Source organism: Morone saxatilis, unplaced genomic scaffold, assembly GCF_004916995.1.
Source record: "Morone saxatilis isolate NCDOM2014 unplaced genomic scaffold, NCSU_SB_2.0 Contig1, whole genome shotgun sequence".
Lineage (NCBI taxonomy): Eukaryota > Metazoa > Chordata > Actinopteri > Moronidae > Morone > Morone saxatilis.
Genome location: NW_023339651.1, coordinates 1,482,333 through 1,504,058, shown reverse-complemented (window position 1 = coordinate 1,504,058; position 21,726 = coordinate 1,482,333). Strand labels below are relative to the sequence as shown.

Genomic DNA, 21,726 nt, shown 5'->3' with positions numbered 1-21,726 from the left:
AAGCAGTATAAAGATAGTATCACTTATGTTATCCTATAAAATAAGTGAAAACAGAATGTAAACATACGTAAAAGAGCACAAAGAAAACGACAAAACAAAATTGCAGCATGTCCTGCTGGTTGTGTGTTTGCGGGTCTGCCACAAAATATCCCAATCCCTCAACTCTCCCCGTCTTCAGCGCCCAGCAATAAAAAGGACCCAATCCCTCACTGGCTTCCCACCCACAAACCCCTCCAATTGCATTCGACCAGAGTGGAAGCACATAATCATCAATATTGATTAAATTCTACTCGAACTGACTGAACTTAAGCAGATTTTTTTGTATCAATACAAGATAAAATGTATTAACGGTACAAATGGTTCTTACCTTGTGGGGAAGCGGGGCTCGTATTCTTCAACTCCTTGCTGTAAAGACACAAAAAATAAGATGATGATGAGCGATTTACATAATAAATACTTTTGTAACTGATGCTAGAATCTGGAAGGTTAAAATGTCCATAACAGCCAGCAGATGGCAACAAAGACCTGTGGTAGATGAGATACTGCAGCATCTCAGCAATAACCCTACAAAGCAGCCTCAAGTCATTCCTCTAAATATACACTTCTCTCCAGGTCATTGTCAACTACATGTTGAAATATACTTACTGTGGATTCAAAAGCATTTTACTAACGTCTACCAAATTTAGCCCTTGGTTAACCAAATGTCCAGATGTCATCTGACCTACATCATCATTCAATCAGTGCTTACTGGGTTACTGAAGCATTTCCAACACTTTCAAGTGCACATAAGCCTGACAACAAAACCCAGCTCCCCTTAAATGTCAGCAGAGATGTTTCCATCCCTAAATGCGGCGAGGCGGAAAGAACAGTTTAAGTTGTTACATGACTGCTGAGCAATTAAGCATCGCCCCCATGTAATGTTCCAGGTGAGACGTGGGTGGGAAGCTGGGCTGATAGAGAAGGATTCAGCGTTGCATAAGTCTACTTCTGACTTTCTGTTTGAAAAATGAACCCCCCTCCCTCGTGTCACCACTGCTGCCTCCTCTTTCTTTCAGTCAGCTGGGCAACGCTCCCTCTGTTATCAGCCGACGCCTGTCAGATGAACTTCCCTCAGAGACAGAGGCAGCCAGGCGCAGAAGGAGACTTCTCCAATCTCAGCTGTGCCACATCTTAAACTCGACCTTCCGCAAACAGGGACGTGTGAACCGAAGGAGAGCTGATTCCTGCGTTTATATAAGCTAATGTAGCAGAGCGTTCTCTGCGAGCTTTGGCACAAGAGAACTCTGAGTGCTGGTAAAGGAAGAGACAGCCTGTCAAAGCAAAGCTATTCCTGTACTGTATCTCAGGTCAGCAGCACGTGGGGAAAAGCTACCTCCAAACTTTCTGAGACATACAAGCGCAGATCTATGCCAGTTTTCGTGCGACGGCTCAGCTCATGTGTCATGTGTGAACTCATGTGTGGGTAGATGCCAGTGTGTGTTTGTGTGCTTGTTTTGCAGGCACCCCACCTGTGAGAAGCCTGGCACTGCTACGCTGTAGGGGCGTTGCTGTCTGCCATGCAGCGCAGCAGCGCTCTGTGCCGCCATACGGGACTGCATGCCGTAATCAGGGACAGAGAGAGCCATGTCTTCTCTCTCTAGAAGGTTGCCTGTGCTGCTGCTCTTCCCATGGAGGCTGGAAACACAGGTGTACAGGGAATGAGGAAATGGTAAACATGTTTGTGGGGAAGATCTGCAGGGGAGCCATCAGCAGGCTGTTGCTTTTACTTTCATGATGGCTTATTTAATTCTCAGTTTTCACTGGAAGGTTTTACAATGCACAAGCAATCGAGCCAATCAATGTCATTATCAATATAAATTAAAAAGGAACTAGTAAATAATAGTTTTGTCAGAATCAGAGGTCAATATTCAAAACAATGACAACAAAAATCTGAAATATGGCTGCAAAACATATATAAATAGTATTGACTTATTTTTCGTACTAAAGTAGAATCCTAAAACATACTTGTGTACTCGAAGTTGCCTCATGGAGTTGCCATCACCGTCAGAGATCACCCGGGTGTAGGAGAAGGGAAACCAGCCACGCCTGCAAGAGATGAGGGGGCACCAGATATTAACAACAAACAACAAATTAATCGGGTTTTTGGGTTCATTGAAAACCTGTAAGTACCAAATATGGTGGAGATTTTAATCATAAAAGACACTTACACTTAACTGTTTTGTGAAAAACAATCCTATACACAGTATCCATAATCACTGGTTCCTCTGCCAGTGGCCTTACTTTCCACCATATGTAACTAAAATCTGTTGAGTAGTTCTGATCTGTGTTGAGTTATCACACAAGCAGACAAAGAATCGTCAGAATCATCTCTGAACACATAAGTCGCACTCACATCCTTGTCTTCTCGTTCTCTCCGTAGTGCCAACCATCACGGGCCTCTGGGACCAGCAGGGTTATCACATCGCTCTCAGAGAAGCTGAGCAGGGTGCTGTTGTCGCCGGCTGCGTGGGAAAAGATGGCCTGGACTCGAGTTCTACCATTTTTCTCCAGCCCCGCTGCCATAGAGCTGGACCGGGGCAGTGTACGGGTCTCCGCTGGTAGAGATAACGGGAGGAGGAACAGCTTTCAGTCTCCCTTTCTCTAATAAATACTGTTTACTGGTGTAAAACACTGTGTAGCTACTATACCTCCAAATACTTAAGTTTCTACAACATGTATCGCTCTACTAAACATTCAACAGTCATTTACTAGTTGTACAATTTTAAATGAGACATTTTTTTGTGAAACCTCTTTCTGTCCTACATCTATTTTTACTCATAGTCTCTCTTTGTAATTTTTAATATCACATCTCTTTCTATTCCCACTTGCGTTGGCCTGTTTCTTATTAAATCTGCACAGGTTGTGTGTGACATCCAGGCAGATGCCTTCCATTAGCTCTTTTGGTGGGTTTTGTCTTTGCAAGAATACTTTTCAAGAATACGACCATAACAACCTGACAAACCCAGAGCCCTTACTACTGGCTCATAAAGTTTTACGGCGGGCAAATGATTGTCTTTTTATGCATATAGCAGACACAAAACAATATAAGAATTTATTTGGAAGCACATTTTTGTCCGATTGATGAAGATAAGTCAAGTATTTACTCTTCTTTTAGATCATGTTACCAAAATATCTGTCTTTTTAGCTGTCTGAGCCATACAGTAAATGGTCGTAGAAGACCAAAACAATTGGATAAAAGAAGCTAAAAAGATCTGTGGTGCAGCAGTGCTGGTGATACATCTACCACATTCATATTACACACAGTCATTCAGTGTTAACATAATAATACAATTAGGACTATAACATTTCTGTGTCCAGTTAATAGATTCTTTCATCAACATCGTTTGCCTAATTAGGTGCTTTTATTAAATGTTCCCCGAACTTTCATCTTTCCAAATCCCTTGAAAGAGTGAATAAATGTAGAGCACAGTTAAGAGCTCAGAGCTCACTATGTGTCCTTACTCAGTGTGGTCTTGCTCTTGGCTGGGGCGACCTTGCGCACAGGCAGGGTGTTGGAGTAGACCTCCCCTCCGTGACGCTGGGTCTGCGGTGAGGCCTTGCCCTGGGCCACCTTGCCCTCCATCCACTGCTGGTAGTCCTCTCCTCCGTGAGCACCGGCTGTGCCGTTCATCACCGGCATCCCTCCTTCCACACCTCCCATCAGCCTCTGCGGAGATGATGAAATTTGCATACAGGCAATTAAAACGCGAACTCTCTCTTTACGTCACCCAGAGCTGTTATATAACATCCAGTAACTCATTAATAATAATGAACACGGGTGCAGAGAGGATCTGGGTCAGCAAATGCTGATTAATGAAAAGACTGCATTTGAGTATATGTTGGTTTAAAGATAAACATATGGAATAACTACTGGGACACAGCAAAGAGTTTCAAAGTGTATTTAATCTGGGAACATAAAACACCACAGAATGTGCACCACGGTTTTTAATTAGAAGCTCGGGCCAAACTGACGCAGTCTTTCTTTTAAATTTTGATGGTTTTTTTTGTTTTCATTACCCAGGCCTACAGGAGGAGGAGGAGGAGGAGGAGGGGGGCAGGGTGTGAAAGAGCCTGAGGACGTGAGGAATTTAAGCCTCTTCTGTGCAACAAGCTAATTAGCATGGTTCGCTAACAATACCATTTGCATTCACCAGAGTTTTCTGAGGATGTGTTAAGGGCTCCCATGATGCAGCAGCCACATCCCGGGGCAACACCCCTCGACACACTCCAGGTCCTTATTAAGGGTCTCATTAGACAGCACTTACCTGTGTTTGTGTGTGTCTGTGCATTTGTGCTTCTATCTCTGTGAGGACCAATTTGAGTTTTACACCGTGAGAGTGAAGACATTTTTAGAAAGGAGGACATGTTGGCATCACTTGGTCCAGGGCTGTTTGGGAATTAACACTTTAGGTTTAGGGGTTTAGTTTAGAAGCAGGTTCAGGCTAGGGTTTGGGCTAGGGAACACATAATGTCTTTGAGGGGTCCTCACAAGGATAAAAGTTCAAATATGTGTAAAGCATTCCATAAAAAGATTGACATTTTACCGCAACATAAAGATCCACAAACCCAACACAAACCAAGTGACACAATTCACTAAAATGGATTCAAATATTGCAAAGAGCACAGGTCTCAGGTGGACTTTTAGAACAGACAACATTTGAGGGCAGTAGAGGTACAGACCTGCTGTCCCATGACCCCACTGGCCCTCAGGGCTGCCAGTTCTGGAGGCACCGGCAGGGGTTTAGCACCAGGGATGGGCTCAGAGATGGGCATGCCTGGATGATGAGCACCGGGAGCCATGACGCCTGCTGCACCGCTCATCTGCTGGGCGAGGAACATGGCACGATCTGGCAGTTTGTTGGGCTCGGCACATGCCTGCTGCCACACTGGGATCTTCTGGGATAAGAGCTCCTTCCCCTGGAAGAAAGAAGGAAGAGAGAGGTTGAGGCTGACAAGTTAGGCTCAGGTTAAACCCTTTGTCAGAGTCAGAGTAGCACGGTTCGAGTCTATCCTGGGAATCTTTTTTTTCCAGGGCTAATAAATTACGAGGTATCGGAACAGTGCAGAGACACTCATACTGATAGTATTGAAGGAATTTACGATACTGGTAGTGGCGTTGCTAATAGACTGCATCTCACAATACTAACAAATCCGTTAGTTTGGCACCAAATTAATCACTTGTTTCTTTCTTTTGTAAATGTTGGTTGGAATTTCCCTATAGACATCAACATGGCATCACATTATTCACATAAGCATAAGTGTTCATTAGCTGACGGGAGAAAAAGATCGAACAAACACACAGTAGATTGGGGCCACAAGAGATATGAATCCTCTTTATGAATGCACTCATTTGAGAAGCTCTCAGCTGGTGTTTGAAGGGCTCAGTTACATCTCTTCCATACATTATATAGTAGGGCAGTTACATAAAGATACTTCTGATTTGCATTCTTCGTCAGTGAATAAATGAGGGAGTCCTGAATCCATGAATATTGGAAAGGTAATGGAGGAGAATCTGCTGCTCAAACAGTTTTAACTCCACCAGGCCTGTGTGGAGGATAAACACAGTTTGCTTCCAAGGTTGTCTGGCCCTGGTGAGTGTATGTGGGTGTTGGGGTGTGGGTGGGATGATCAAATAAATTAACACATTATACAAATATAAAAAGTACAGCATAAACAAATTCATACTAACAGGATGAGCGTCATGTTACTGGGAATTCATGCTCAGACTGAAATAGCTGCTCGATTTCTCTGTGACAGTAAAAGTTTTACTTCTTGTGGTCATTTACCTTTACAAGAGGCTAGATTAATGGGATTGGGATGAATGGGATATCATCTATGCATTTCTATGTGTATGCAGCAAAGTCTTTCTTGCTGCTGGTAGAAATGATGAGTCACTACGACCTCAGTTAGCCTTTTCAAATAGCTATGGTAGAGCGTAGGTGGATCAGTGCTTTTACCAGTGTGCTGATAAAATCGACTAGCAGACGGTGGCTCTTTTTTCTTCAATCTTGCCTTCCAGCTCACCTACCCCAGCACAGGAGGACCACTCTCTTCCAGAAACTGAGTTTGTGGGAGATTTGCCAATTTGTAAATGTAGCCAGTGAGTAAAGAGTAACCTTGTTAGAGAGCTTTACTTGCAAGATCACAAAATCATGAGAACCACAGAGTTTTGGACCAATCAGTATCCTATAAAGGAACTACTGGCAGCTATGTGTGTGAGAATTTGCTCAAATTTGCGGCTGCTAAAGAGGTTAGGGTAGATAGCATCAATTATCAGTAATGAAGAGTTTTTATTCATTAAAAGAAGTTTTTTTATTTTCTAATATCTAAAATAATGCTCGTGGATTATGCAGAACATAATTATATTATATAATGTTCATAAAATAATGCTCAATACATTCGCAATCCTTAAAGCTACTTCAAATTGATCATTTTCTCAATGATCTGATTGATGGATTTTTCTATAAAATGTCATCAAATACAAAAAAAACCCAACTCCTATATTATAATTTCCCTCAGCCCAAGTGCTTGTTTTATTTAACCAACCATGCAACCTTGAAGACAATCAAGTTATCATATTTGACAAGGAAAAGCATAACATTTTCATAATGAAGAAGCTGGAGAATAGAAGGTTTGGCACTTTTGCTTGAAAAAACTGAAAACGATGAATGATGATGAAACAAGTACATTTCTTGTCGTTGGACTAATACGTTTATTTGCTAATATATTCAAGATTCAAATGCACTTTGCAACTTGGTTTGAGGCTAAATAATTCTTTTTCTGCCGTTTATGCATCATCACATCAGCAGTTTGTGTTCTGCGCTTCCTCCCTCTGTCTATCAATCACTCATTCAGACACTTTCACACCCACACACAGTGAGTCTGAACCAAGTGTTCTTGCAGAAGTAGGTCATTCTCTCTCCTGCTGCCTCCCTACTTCACCCTCCTCCTCACCCACTCACCCTCCACTTCTCCATCTCTCTCACTTCACTTTACCACTTCATATTTCCCCGGTGTGAAGGGATGAGATGTGGGTGGGTGGATGAGATGTGGGTGGGAGGTACATGCTTTCCTTAATAATTTCTTGAATGATATTAAACTCCTGACTCCTGATAAGTGATCTCCTGGCTGCAAAGTCACAATAGCAGAAAACTTTTTCCTGAATAAATAAATGCAGAACATAATGGAGTTTAGGAAAGAAAGATGGGAACATACTGCGTGTGTAGCAGTTTTGAATGTGTGAGATGTGTTTGATGTACATTTGTATATTTTCTGATTTCACTGCTAATGTCTTTTAGCCAGTTTACAATACATATTACTATTTACAATTAGCTTGCATGTTTTGCTTGTCTTATCTATTTATCATCATCAAGGCTAAAAGCTACCTTGATGACTCGGTTTAAACCTACAGAGTGAAATATATAAATGGGATGCTGTTGAAACAATGGTTATATAGACCATCTAAAAAAACATGCCATCTTAGTGGAGACATATTTTGATGTGGAAATTAGCACTGTGTACTGCCGTCTTGCCATGAAATCACCAAGTAGGGGAATGTGACTGGCTGGAGCCGTTCCTTCTCACCTTGTTGTGGTAGACACTGCTGTTCTTGGCTACAGCACACTGACGGTCCACCAGGAAGCAGTACCTCCTCCTCTCCTCGGACAGAGCGTTCTTGTAGCCCTCGGCGATGTAGTTGTCCAGCTCGCCCTGTTTATTGCTGATGGCCTCTACATACTGGAGAGAGGAATGAGAAAAGGATGGCTCAAAAAAAACATCATGGAGGCATGTCCTTGTTAGGACATTAGCTCACTTTTCTGATTGGGTTAAAGGTTTAAGAGTAGGTTGCGACAAACTGGAGTTTAAGGGCAACTTCTACCCTGAGCATTAAGGAGCCAAAATGATGTCAAAGGGATCTAATTTGAATTAAGGAGAATGGAATTTGTTTGTGGTTCTCAAAGCATTAAAAATGACTGTACTTAACTAATTCAGACATTGTACGTCACAACCATGGCATATAAAAAGCAGATAAAGTGTGCTTTCATGTACCGCTTTGAAAATGAAATTGCTGTGCATTTAGAAAATGTCACAGCACATTAGACATGAAAACCATGAATAAGGAACAAAAGAAGTCAAGCTCCACAGACTGTCTAATCATACACGTGTCCGTTATGTGATAATGGCGACTGCTGTTCTCTATTTCCTGTAGATTAGCTGAACTAGAGCACCCGGCTTTCAAACACAAACTCGCTCACCCTTTGGCTGTTTGTGGCTTTTAAACCCATTCACCCTCTACTCCTTCAGCCCACTGAGTCCTACTAGTGCTTGTTTTAGAGTTACAGGACATCTCCTCTATGCCAAACAATTCTCAGGTAATTCTCATGTAACTGAAAGCATTTGAAGATTCCCATGGTGTCGAATAATGTGAAACTGCATTCTCCAAGTGCCAGACAGCGTGGAGCTCCAGTATGAGGTGTTAATGTCAGTTGCTCGGTTGTTTGCTGAGAAAGTAAGCAGCCTACGCACTGTCATACGTGATGAGAGACACCATTTAACTATGTACAGTACATTTCATGAACACATATTGTACAAAGAGAACCTGTATTACAAGTACAGGAAGATACTTATATATATTCATACTGTGGTGGATGGACAAAGAGTTTCAGAGAAGCAACTTGGTGACAGGACATCCTCCGTACAGTAAGTGTGTTAATTCAAATGTGAACATGGTGCTGTACAGGCTTAGAGATTTAATTAAAAGATCATCTATGAATATAGATGTGGGGACACGAAAATATCACAGTTTCAAAGAGCGTATAATCTTGATCTTATGTAACATAATGCATAGAGAATAGCATTAACCGAGCCAGGGTGAGATGTTCAGTTCTCTGAGGAGACCCTGATAATATTATTCACTCGGTGCAGAGCCGGCTTCACTTCCTCTTTTAGGAGTTAATAATACACTATAATAATAAAATAGAGATTTATAGTGAGCTTTTTCATCCAGATAAAAAGAGGGTTTAATCACATGTTAATTTGTTAACCAAATCCTAACTACTGTATTTGATCTGTTTACACACAGTGTTGCTCTTTAAATATTTGCAAGCCAAACTAAACTCAGTTTCCTCATGTTATACTGACATTAATATTTCCTGGGAAATTCATAGTAAATCAGCAAGAAAGTTTGGGTTTTTGGGGGGCAATTTTTAGTGTCTGTAAAGGAAAGAGTTATTTAGTATTTGTTAAGATACTATTATTGTTTGTATTTATGAAGCACAACAGCTCTTTTATAAAATCCAAGTACAATAAGATGAAAAGAGGTTTCACTTTAGTTTAAGGACGCCTAAAGAAAAATTTTCTGGTTCTGTGTAAATTCTGTCTGGAGAAAAGACATTGCATACACTTTCTAACTACTTCACCTCCCCCTCAGTCTGTATCACACGCTCACTGTCCACAGCCACTTAAGGCAGAGTGAGATGTTCAGTGGTTTTCAGGGGAACGATATCCTTCCACTGATCGTCTGTTATTTGCGTCTCTGTAATGACCCTAATAGCCGGGGATTGACAGGGAAGATGAGACAGTGGCTGCAGACACCCAGCAATTAATCTCATTGTTTCCACTGTCTATACAGACTGATTACAGAGAGTGAAAAAATGAAAGGTGAGAAAAAATGAAAGGGGAAAAAAATATAGAGCCTCTTCAGTATTAAATACAAGGTGAAGCAGAGTCATGAAAAGTTCTGATTTCCATGTGACATAGTTGATAGTTCACTCAGGAATAATAAAATATGAAAATCTAAATTAGACAAATGAATAAGTGAATGACACCTGAATTATTTTATGTTATGACAAACCTTTCTTTCTGATGCTTCAATTACTGAAAGCTGTGCTAATTTACTCCTGTGTTGTATCAGTGAGGAGAGGTCTTTCACAGTTTAGTAAAGCATGAAACAATATGGGATTTCTGAGATTGATTCCGATACCAAGTTAAAGGGACAAACAATATAGTGGCCCATATAGTGAATTATTGAGGTATGGGGAATTTGGAATGAAAATAGGGCTTCTATGTGGATTGTGCACAAATTTTGCACCAAAATAACTTTGCAAAGGTACTGAGAGGGCTGATTTAATCAACAAATCATGTTAATAATAAAGTTAAATATTCTTTAACATGTTAAATAACATTGTCCAATTCCAGTTGACATTAAGCTGCTGCTTCTCTCTTACTCTATACTGCTTGCACAGAATTGTAAAATAACATATATGACGATACCAATATTTCTGTGACAGGCCAATATCATCCGATAATATTGGCTAACCAATATAGACATCAATAATCAAATCAAAGTCTTTATATGTTTTCACAAGAATGTATTCACATTTTCAGACGGAACTTTTGCTTATAAGAGGTACAAACAGTTGAATATATAAAAATTATATGACAATGTATTTAAAGAGGAAAATATGTACGAAAATAACATATAATGGTAGTTGTTTCCTTGGATGATCTTTAATTGGAGGACTATAGTTAATTCATGTTTTATTGTATCACTGTAATTAATCAGTGGAGTATTCGTACATGTTTCTGGGGAAAGTTTTAGTTTTCCGTTTTGATCCATGATTTGGGGCATAATATTCATATTATTTCCTTGTGTTCTCCTCCGTAGTGTATTGTTTCTTTCACAACAAGTAGGTTTCACTGGTGGGAAACACTGTTGATATACTGATGTGCCACATGGAGAAGCCACAGTGTCACCTCAAATGTTCTGTTGTCTCTCATGCTCGAGTGTTTGACCCTTACAGGTTTCAGGTAGGAGCATCAAATTATAATGCAACCGGAAGAACCAAAATCATCTACATGAATATGATCATTTGTCAGGAAAAGAACAATTTCTAAGAGCTGAACAAGGTCCTTCGTGTGGGCGCACAATGGCTGAACATGCACTGATCACCCACAGTGAGCATCAAATGGTGACAAGCCAAAGTGGCAGTATAGCAGAGGAAGATGAAGGCCACTTATGAATCATACAAACGGCGGAGGCGGAGAGGTTTTCAGGTAGCCTACAAAAAACACACAGCAAGCGACCATGTTGATTAGACTTAGACCCACAGGCAGAGGTCAGGGCGGCTGCAAGGGGGCTGTCAATCAGCAGAGAGTGACTGACAGGCTGAGAGATGAGGGTGGTAAAAAACTGCCAGAGGATTCAGATTGTGTGGAGTTTTACAGATTCTCAGAGTAACAGCAAATCACAAAAAGAGTCATAAGGAGGAAGTTAATAGGTGGTTTACCCTGGAGTTCATGTGTGTGCTTTGTTTACTTGATTACTAAATTCCTCATGACTTTACGACCTTTCCGGAATGCCCTGTGAGCTCTGACAAGCAAACAAAACACCTGACAAGGAAACACACACATATAGGGAAACAACTAGAAAGCAGAAGCTGTAAAACCTGTTTCATTCAACCTGAGCGTAAAGTCTGAAATCACGTAGATAAAGTGTTTTACTGTTTACAAAGAGGAAAGTAAAGGCAGAATATAAGGTTACACACCCAGACAAAAAAATAGTTGCTCTCTTTGAAAAATGTGTTATTTTTAAAATAGTTTAATACTGTGAATTATAGTGTAATATTTCCTCTTATAGTATTATACACCATAAACTTTCTCTTTACTTGGCACCATTTTGCCCTATTGAGATTGTGCAACAGAGGTTAGAAGGAAGCGACATGCCTCACTCCTTAGCTACTTCCATCATAAGCTTCAGAAAAAGCTATAATTTTTTGTTACCACGTGTCCGAGTGGGCAAGTAAGTTGTTAGATTTACTAGCTTAATTTGGCATTTTACTTGACCCAAGCAAGTGGGAAATTCTTATTGTTGTACTTAATTATGGAGTTATTACGTAATCCTGATGCCCTGTCTCAGAGGGATCTTTTCTAGATTTTTTTTGTGATTGTTCAAATTTCCACCTACTATGTGTAATCTTCTATGTGCCCTGTACTTGATACCTAAAGGTGGTAGTTCACAGACAGGTACAGACAGTGAGAAGAATGGGAGTCAAAAACTCAAGAAACAGGTTAATCCGGCAAAGTCTATCATACAGTATATATCTTATTACCTGTCATAAATCCGGCCATGAATCCTGTTTAATTTGGTTGCTTAGTTCTGATATTTTAAAAGCAAGAAAATCTGAACGTTCTGTATATAGCACGAGATGTTTGAGTGCTATAAGCATCAGCACGGCACAGTTTTATAACAAACCCGGGAGAATGCCACTACTTTGATATACATTAAAGTACATTTATACACCACAGCCGAGTTCCATTATTTAAGTAGTTTTAATACATCAGGGCTGCTTCATGCGGTGTACGCATGTTGTGATCGCTCTCAGATACGGAGGTCTAATTAGATTCCAACTGGCCTTTCATGCCACTGCCAATCAGCCGCTCCTCGCCTGAAGCTCCCTCTTTACACAAAATATAAATCTGGCCAAAAGCTGCTCCTGGTTTCTGCTGACAGCGAGCACAATCAGCATATAAGACGTGTCCTGTGCATCTGCGAGTGCGAGTGCGTGTTCGTGTGTCCAGTATTTATTGACTTATTTTACACTAAAGATGGTCTGAATCATTGGTGCAAAAACACTGGCTGCAGGGCCTCTGCTGAGTACGAAACATCTCTAACCAGGACTGTAACTAACTGATTGTAGTATGACGTAAAAAGTTTTCTTTAAATTAAACAGCCTCAACAGTGTGTGACGGTAGATAGGTTTTTTCATAGATGTTGGAAGCGGAGCAATATAACCTGCACTGCTGAATGAATTTGGACTTGTTGGATTTTCCTCAGCTCAACCTGACAAACAAAAACTGCCAAAAGGCTGAAAGTAATAACAGACAATTGTGCTAACTGGCTCCGAAGCACCCTGTCAGCTCTAAAAAATGAATCTCGGGACAGAATTGATTTTGGTGTTTCTGGTCTGATGCCAGTCATCATTTCTACATACAGTAAGCACCTTTTTGAGTCATCTCAGCTGCAGTCAGATATCTCTATGGACTGGAAGTTTTAATGTGTTCGAAATTAAAACTGATTTTCTTTCTACGCGAGGCAGACCTGTGTCTGTCAGGGCTCATCTGGAAACAACTTCTGGCTTTAGGGGATGGCAACATCTGTCAGTATGTCTGTCCAACATTTGGTTCAAGAGTGATCTCAACTAGAAGATGAATTGCCATTAAGAACACATTTTCTGGAGCCATAATGAGGTCCCCATTTATTTAGCGCTAATTAGCACATTTTAAAAATTAGTATGCTAACACGCTAAACTAAGATGAACACGAGGTAAACATTAAACTTGCTTAACATCAACATGTTGTATCACTGTCATCATTAGTATGTTAGCATGTTGCAACCTCAGGCGCCAGCCTGGCTGTAGACGCTTACTCTTGCTAATACTCGCAGGAGTATTTAAGGTCTGTCTAAAGAAATTTTCTCACACTAAAGAAGATTTTGGACTTCAGAAATTGTCTTCAAAGGGATGTGTAGATATGTGACTGATGCAGTTTCATTGTCCTGTGAATATGAATTAATGGTCAACTTGATTTGCAGCCAGTAGCCTTTGAATGGACTTCAATGGAGTTTTTTATTGTCATTGACCGATTCTTATTTAATGGGATATCTGTCGAAATGCTTGTGCCTGACGGACATTATAGATCCCATCATCCAGAAATCCATGTTATAACTGGAGCACAAAACTGGGTGTAGATTCTATGTTGTGCCTCTGAAATCATCACTACAAAAGTGTCAAATAGAATATGAATGTAAAAACAAATGACACTGTGTGACACACAACCTAAGCTCCTCTTCACCCATAAACTCATTTGATAACATCTGCATAAAACTAAGGAGCAGCAGATCATTTCAGATAGAAATGTATTTTATGTGCGTTTACAGTTAATATGAGAACACAAATGATGGGAAAATCACGACGCATGGCTAAGCTGGGTACAAGCTCACTTCCTGTTTTCAGTAATTCACTGCAGTGCATTCCTCATCTCATCCCTCCTTTCTAGCCCTCCTTATTGTTCTCTTTGGTACACAAAGACACATCTCATCTCATGACGTGCTACCATCTCCTCTGATCTCATCCCATTAAAAACGTGTCAGAAACAGAAAAAAAACAGGTGGAAAGTGTTTTCACACGACATTCACATATGTTTCACACAAAACAGGAAATTCCCACATTCTCGTCAGCCATCATGGCTTTCTACTCATGATGGGCTGATAATTGTGTGTCTGATTGGTGTTACTATTCTACACTCACATGTTGGGAACAATGGAAGATGCAATTAATCAGCTGCAATGTTGCTTCCCATGAAAAAATATCTCCTAAAGATGGAGACGGTGAAACAAATGAGATCCAGACACAGAGGGAGATCTCACTGTCTTCTACTGTAACATAACAAAGCACAACCGAAACAAAAATAGTTTCCTGCTACTTGAACCCTCTGAATCCTGATCTAATGCTTCCTCTTCTACTACTACCACTTCACCTGACTTTTTCAGTTCAAGCACCACAGGCATGAATCATAATCAGGGCTGCAACTAGGGGTTACTTTCAATATTCATTCATCTTCATTATATACTGTTTAACAAACAACCGTTCTGTCTATAAAGTGTCAGTGGACAGAGAAAAAGTGATGTCTTGGTTGCTTGAGTGGCTCGTTTTTGTCTAACTGACAGCCCAAAAACTAAAGATATTCCATTTACAATTATATAAAACAGAAAAAAAACAGAAAATCCTCACATTTTAAAAAACTGGAACCAGAACATTTTTTGGCAATTTGAGCTTGATAAATGGCTTAGCCTGGTGGTTACCATCCAATTTCTGCTTGTCACCCCTTAATATGATGCAATATCTACCTACAGGTTGCATGTCTGTGAGCTGTGAGCAGTGACTGAATAGTTTGTAGAGGCCTAAAGAGGTAAATGATCCAGACAAACACAAAGATTAGAGACAAAGTCTTAAAAATACATGAAATAATAAAATAAATCTGCAGGACATGATGCAGTGAGTGGAAGTGGGAAGGACGGAGTGATTTATTTTACATTAGCATCATCTAAGCCACAAACTACCCTTTTCCACCAATCATGCTTCAGTAACAAATGCAGCAGGAGATTTAACACACTGTATATTGTGCTCAGACAGCAGCTCAGTGCTTTATGGCCCCTGAGGGACACTGTAGACGGGTGACTTCCCATCGCCTATAGTTTCAATATTAACATCAATCATGAGAAGCAGTAAACGGCAAATACTTTAATCTGTGGTGTTTTTAACCCTTTTCTTGCTGCTCCAAAAAGGCACCAGGAAGCTGTTGGGTGACTTAATTAAAAGTTGGACAGTGGAGGGATGCATGAAAGGAGCAGGACGTTTTATTAGAGTATACTGTACGGCCTCGTTTTGTAAAAGCAAGTGAACCAAAACACATCCACAAAGGCTTTCAGGCTTTCCACAAACAAACCTGCTGTCTGCCATTAGTACCCAGACAAATATACGTGCCATATTGTATGTTCAAAAAGGCAAATCTGTCCTTTTATCTTTGGCTGTGAGCTTCACAGTGCAGGCCACTGGTGTCTCCTGTTCCTGCCAAGACCTGGTTCCCATGAGGGCCCATATGACGCACAGCAAGAATCTGGCTACCTAAACACCCCCTCAGTAGATCCACATGCTTCTCAGGACACTCTCACTCACACTCACACTCACACACTCACACACACACACACACAATCAAGTATTATTTTGATTGTTAAAGGTTAGATAGTAACTGTGGCTCCCTGGAAACGCAAAATGCAACTTTTTTTTTTTTCTGGATCATGTTCTGCCTCAAAATACTTGCACGAATATTTTTACATATTTCTTAATAACTTTTTAAATATTCTTGGATCTGAACCAATAATGAATCCCTTGGACGTTGGCCCATGGCTGAACTTTACCAGATTTCACTGAAACATGTAAACAAGACATTGAGATGCTGTACTAACGAGCAAACACAAATTAAAAAAAGAGGTAATAAACACACACATGAACTCACTATTAATGTAAACGTTTAAATTAAAATCAATTAAATGTTCAATTCTAGACATTCAGTCCGTCTCAAGAAATTAAACAAGAGGTGGAGAGGGAAAGGCCTGGCGTCTCACTTGAGACTGGGTCTTTCACATCCAATAAGCCATTAAAGCCCAGAGGAAATGCAGGACTTTTGGGGCCGAATGTTCCTGTGCTGCTGTTACTCATAGCTCCATGTATCGATTTCTGTAAAAAACGTCCCCTTTCACGCTCCACCAGCCATCCATTGAAGCAACACTAACAATTACACAATAATTACCTACAGAGCCGTGTGGGGCGACTGCTTCAGCCTCTGGAAGTGCTGCACAATTAGCCCTTAACCTCTGACTCCATGTTTTCTCTGCACTGCCATGACGAGTTCAAACATACGGGGTGCATTCCAATACTCATACTACCATAGTATTAAGTAAGCCAGAAAAAATATTTAGCATGTCCCAATACATAGTATGTCGAATGCAGTTTGCCAGTTTGTGAATATAATACTGAATGTCACATAGATTACAAAGTAACAGCAGACATTTATTACTTCTCAAACACACCCTGGTTTGGGAAGCTCCTGAAGCACTAGTAGTCTAAAATGCATAGTGCGTAACTGATTTGTCCCTGGTTCGAATTAGACGTGGACCGTTGTAACATGTCATACCCTCCACAAATTAACTGTCACATTTAGCTAAAATGGCTAAAAAGCATTAGTAATCTAAACATGAATCCAGGTGTATCCACTGACACAATAACAAGTTATTTTCGAGGATTGGACGATAGGGACAAAATGTCCTGTTTGCCACTGTCACCCCTTCAACCGCTTCAACAGTTGATAATAATAATAATGAACTGCAGTTTATTTCTGGATTACAAACTTTTTAAACATAATGTACTGCATTCCCATATGTCGTCTGCTGAAAAGAGCTGCAGGTGAGTACATTTTTTGCTGCGTACAACATTGTTCAGACAGGCTGTCAGTGGATGAAGCCCCCTTTTCCCCCCTGTTCCATTGTGAGTTTAATTATTTGCATCACATTTGACAGTTCAAGTGCTGACCGGGCAGAAATATAACAAAAGAAGTCCATCAGCCACAGCAGATAGCCAGCGTATTCATCCTGCCGGCCCATACATGCTGAAGAGGAGAAGAATTTGTGTGTGTGACATTTGAACAGGTGGACTGTTCAGCTGTGGACATACTGAATATCTTTCCTCATATCCAGATTAAAGCTCATTACTGTCACCTTATAAGTGATCAAACACACCTACATATGCACCTAAAAAAAAAAATTAAAAAAACCCACACCAACACACACCATAAAGATTTAAACACACAAAACTCCCCACCCTCTCCTTTGTCCCCCATGTCTCTCAGCCTCTCACTGTGCTGAGCAGCAGCTGATTGGACAGACGGCACATCACAGCTGCAGCATCTCCTGTGCAGGTTGTGTAAGAGGGCACGCCCACCATGTGTCACCACAACACCTACAGACAGGGGCAAAGCACCGTCTCCTAACGCCTCCGCTCAAGCAGCTCAACCCAGCCACCTGCCCTAGATATCATAAACAAATATTATGTAATACTGACAAAGTGCAGCAACTAATGAAACTGATGTTATCGGAGCAACTTTGGCAATGTTTGATCCAAGTTTCATTACATTTACTCTAACCCTGTAACTCTGTTAAAATATCTTCTTGTATCCTTTTGTTGTCTTCTTTGGTTCTACAGAATACATTTTTAGAAGTATTTCCTTTATAAAGCAATCCAAATTTAGTAACATCCGTCACCTGACCATTTCAGCAATTTGTTAGATCTAAAACCCTAACCCTTAACCCATAGATTTATTTGTAAATACTCTAGTAATTCAATTGTGATTAGTTGTGGTCATTTAATAATTCTTGATAATATACTTTGTGTTGTTTGATGACCTTGATGAGGGCCACACGCTGAAAAATGCCACTTGTACCCCAAAAAAGTTGTCCCTATACCAGTGTTTCTCAACCTGGGGTCAAGGGACCTCCAGTGGTCCTTCAGGGTGTTCCAGGTGGTCCCCAGAAAATGGGGAACATTTGAATTTCACTATAATGCTGCATTTCCCCCCAAAAAAGTGTGTGACACAGTGGGTTCAGTTGTAACCTTTGCTATCTCGATTCCTCTCACTGTGAAGAGCCTTTCAGACTGGCACCCAAACTGCGTGTGCCCAGTCGGGGGGCCCATCCCATTCAGCTCAGCATGCCATATCCCATCAGCACCGGCAGCAGTCACGGATTACCAGGCGCACTGAAGCTCAAATCCTATCATGAGGAGGGAGAAGCATTTGAGAGCCAACACTACGAGAAGTAGAGTCTGTGGCACACTGAAGAGTCAGCAGGAGTTCACTGAAAGTCTGCGTTGGTGATTCTAATTCTGACTTTGCTGAAAGTATATTATGAGAAGCCAATGTCTTCTCTTGAGGCTGACTGGCAGGTTGTCTGCGCCACATACTGGGTTGAAGCCAATAGGGTCATATTTTCTTGGCACTGGCTGTTGTAACCATGTTGTCATGCGTTTTATACATTGGTCTTCCAGCTGGCCACAAGGATCCTCAATGAGCCACACAGCCAGGACATCTGTTTGATTCCTCATTGATCCATAGAAAAAGCTTCACAAGCACCAGAAACTATAGTTTGCATTACTCAAAACATCTGACACTTCAGCCTCCTGCAAAAGACACATTTAGTTTCATGAACTGTGTGACGCATCCACACTCACACACACAGACAGACTGACCTGCATCTCCTTGTCTCCATATTTGGAGGGGTGCTTGCTGCCCTGGCTCTTCCTGCGCAGTTTCTTCAGCTCTGCCTGGCATTTCTCCAAACTCTCCCCTTTGCTCTTGTGCTCCATCTGGTACTTCTTCAGCGCAGCCTGAGGGGGGCAGCACAAAGTCAGCAGGGGCACGGGATTGCTCACATGTGTTAGCCTCCACAGAAGATATTTTACACTGACATACATTCATTCCAAACTGCCGTGACAAGTAGTCAGCTTCTGTATTACTGTGAAGAATGGGGAGTGGAGAAGTGAGGGAGGATGGTACTCTGGGATCGTGATGTATTGGTTATTTCTCCTCCTCCTTTTCAGCTATTTCTTCTTTTGTCTGTCCTCTCTATCTAGAGCAAGCGATACTATACTAGGGCTGGCCCAAGCCCTGGGCAAAATTTGTTTACAGTGCCTCTGATTAATTGTTGGGGCTCTACCAATAACAGTTTTATACTTTGGATTTGGCAGAGCCCAGATAAAATTCATTGGATGCCATGTACAGTGACCTAAAATCTTAAAATCTGGTTTATTTCTCATAGCAAGTGTAATATTTGTTAAATCAGGTGAAATGCCATCAAATCCCCAAAAATGGTAGTGGGCCCAAATTATTGGGGATTGTCTGTTATTTAAATCCCCAAATTTGGTGTGTGCCCAAAAATTCATATATGTATTAATATATCAAAATTAGGGAGTAAATCCTTAACATGACAATGTAAACAGGATTGCTCTGCTCTGCTTTACATAGTTACAACTCATCGTTTAGCTGTGTATAAATTATTAAATAAATTTACTGTTCTGGTTCACTAACTGATGTACTGTATAATATGATGTGTTTTTATAGCGAAAAAGCTCTAAAAACCCACTGGACCTCTTCCTGGCCAACACCAGACAGACAAGGTTAGCTGGTGAACATAGTGGAGCATTTAGCAGGTAAGAGTAGAGTCAATAATTTCCTTCAGGAGTTGGTAGAGACCAAAAAGAGAGCTAAACAAGAGTACAAAGGAATTATAATCAGCTGGATGTAAAAATAAGCAACTGCAATATCAACTTAAATGGTCATATGTCAACAAATCACTTATTGCAGATTTAAATGTACCCTATTTCTGCTTTTTCTGTGCATGGTCACAGGGGCTGGAGCCTATCCCAGCATGCACTGGACAAGTGCCAGGGTACACCATGCATATGTCCCCAGGCTGAGTGCTGCCAGTGGATGTACTATATAGAATATGTGGCAAATACAACGTAAAGAAATATACAAATCAAATATAAAACATGAGGTCATTAAGTGGCTCTATAGCTGATTTGCATTCGAATACATCAGAATTTCTGACTGTAATGATCAGAATGACATTCATCGAAAAGCCTGGTACATCCCCTGTCTCAACGGATGAAATGTTTTTGGAAGAGATTCTAAACTACTGATCATCGTAAATGATTTTTTTTTTTTTTTCCAAAACAACTCATTTTCACAGAATGAGTCATAATTCACAGGGCAGAGTGGGAAGTAATTTATGTAACTTGCTGCAGTGGTTTGGATGAAAGCCGGTGGGAAATTAAAGAGAGAGTGTGCATTTTGTCTCTGGCCAACGATTTTATGAGAACATGGTTCATACTGTATTCCCCATAACCTCACTCACTGGAGAGACCTAACTGATGTGGACCAGAGTTAAAAGTGGTGTTTCATTCAAGCACACGGTGGGTCACGTACGCTGTTACATAATGAATCAGAATATGATGCCGTGTGAATATTCTTTAAAAAAACAGGTCAGTCAATTAATACTTTAAGTTGGATTTGTAGTTTTTCTTCTTTATGGTAAGGATGAAGTGGGGCCTAAAAAAATATAATGAAATCACTTCCAGCCTCACCACAGTATAAAGGTGGAACATTCATGAGAAAAATTGCTGAGCAACAATGAGAGTTAGATATTAAACATATTATAGATAACTGAAGTCCAGGTCCAGGCTAGCATCTGTTCTGTTAGCTTTTATTGTTCAATGTAGTTGAAGATAAACATTTCTGCCAATTCGCCAGTCCAATAAGATCCCACTTTTATTATGCACAAGCACTGTGAGTATGTCAGCAGCGTGACGGTTATTTGAAGTGTCCGAAATGGATAGCAAAGTTACTATTTGCAATGATTGCTCAGCGTTGGTCATGCAAGAAGGAGCTAAAACCTTTCGACACTACAAATTTAACTGCCCCTCTTAAGAGCCGTCATCCTGATCATTATGATGAAAGAAACCTGTAGTTGTCTTATTCTGCCCAGTTTATCAGTCTTATTCTGTCCAGTGAATGTGTACATTTTGAAAAGCAATGTATTTTGTGTCTGCATCTGCCAGTGGGCCATTACAACAAGAGCAGGCATAATAATAATATGTTAATTCCACTACAGGAGAGACTTGACATTCTCTGCAATTAGATGGAAGAAAATATGTGCATGTGTCGACATCGGCCAAAATGAAATATTGGCATATTGTATGTCTGCATCCCCAAGAACTCCACCATGAACTGACAGACACACAACACACAACACTTTACATCCAATAATTGTCTGATTTGGTCTCGACAAATTTCTAAAAAAAATGTCTATTTTGTTTTCTATTTTGGGTTTCTCCTACTTCAGCTAGTCCCTTAACTCTGACTGCCTGTTGTTTGGTACTGGGCGTGCAGTAAATAGAGGGTTTATCAGAGCTTGTTTGCTGAAATGGCTGCCTGCTGTTGCTGGAAATGAGGTTGATGAGAGTGCTGAGACCGAACCAAACAGTATATGTGGTGTAAAACCAAATCAATGAGCTAAAA

The 21,726-nt window shown here is 40.6% G+C and overlaps 1 protein-coding gene across 6 annotated transcripts in view; it reads right to left on the bottom strand.

Moving 5' to 3' along the window:
- baiap2b (BAR/IMD domain containing adaptor protein 2b) overlaps positions 1–21,726 on the bottom strand; it is a 68,686-nt gene that overhangs the window by 8,884 nt on the left and 38,076 nt on the right. For all 6 annotated transcript variants that reach the window (XM_035664906.1, XM_035664887.1, XM_035664920.1 and 3 more), the window contains 8 exons: positions 18,897–19,034; positions 7,624–7,776; positions 4,720–4,956; positions 3,502–3,706; positions 2,393–2,594; positions 2,005–2,085; positions 1,509–1,674; positions 368–405 (listed from right to left, as the gene is read on the bottom strand). In XM_035664906.1, the coding sequence (XP_035520799.1) occupies positions 368–405; positions 1,509–1,674; positions 2,005–2,085; positions 2,393–2,594; positions 3,502–3,706; positions 4,720–4,956; positions 7,624–7,776; positions 18,897–19,034 (1,220 nt within the window). The remainder of the gene's footprint in view (positions 1–367; positions 406–1,508; positions 1,675–2,004; positions 2,086–2,392; positions 2,595–3,501; positions 3,707–4,719; positions 4,957–7,623; positions 7,777–18,896; positions 19,035–21,726) is intronic.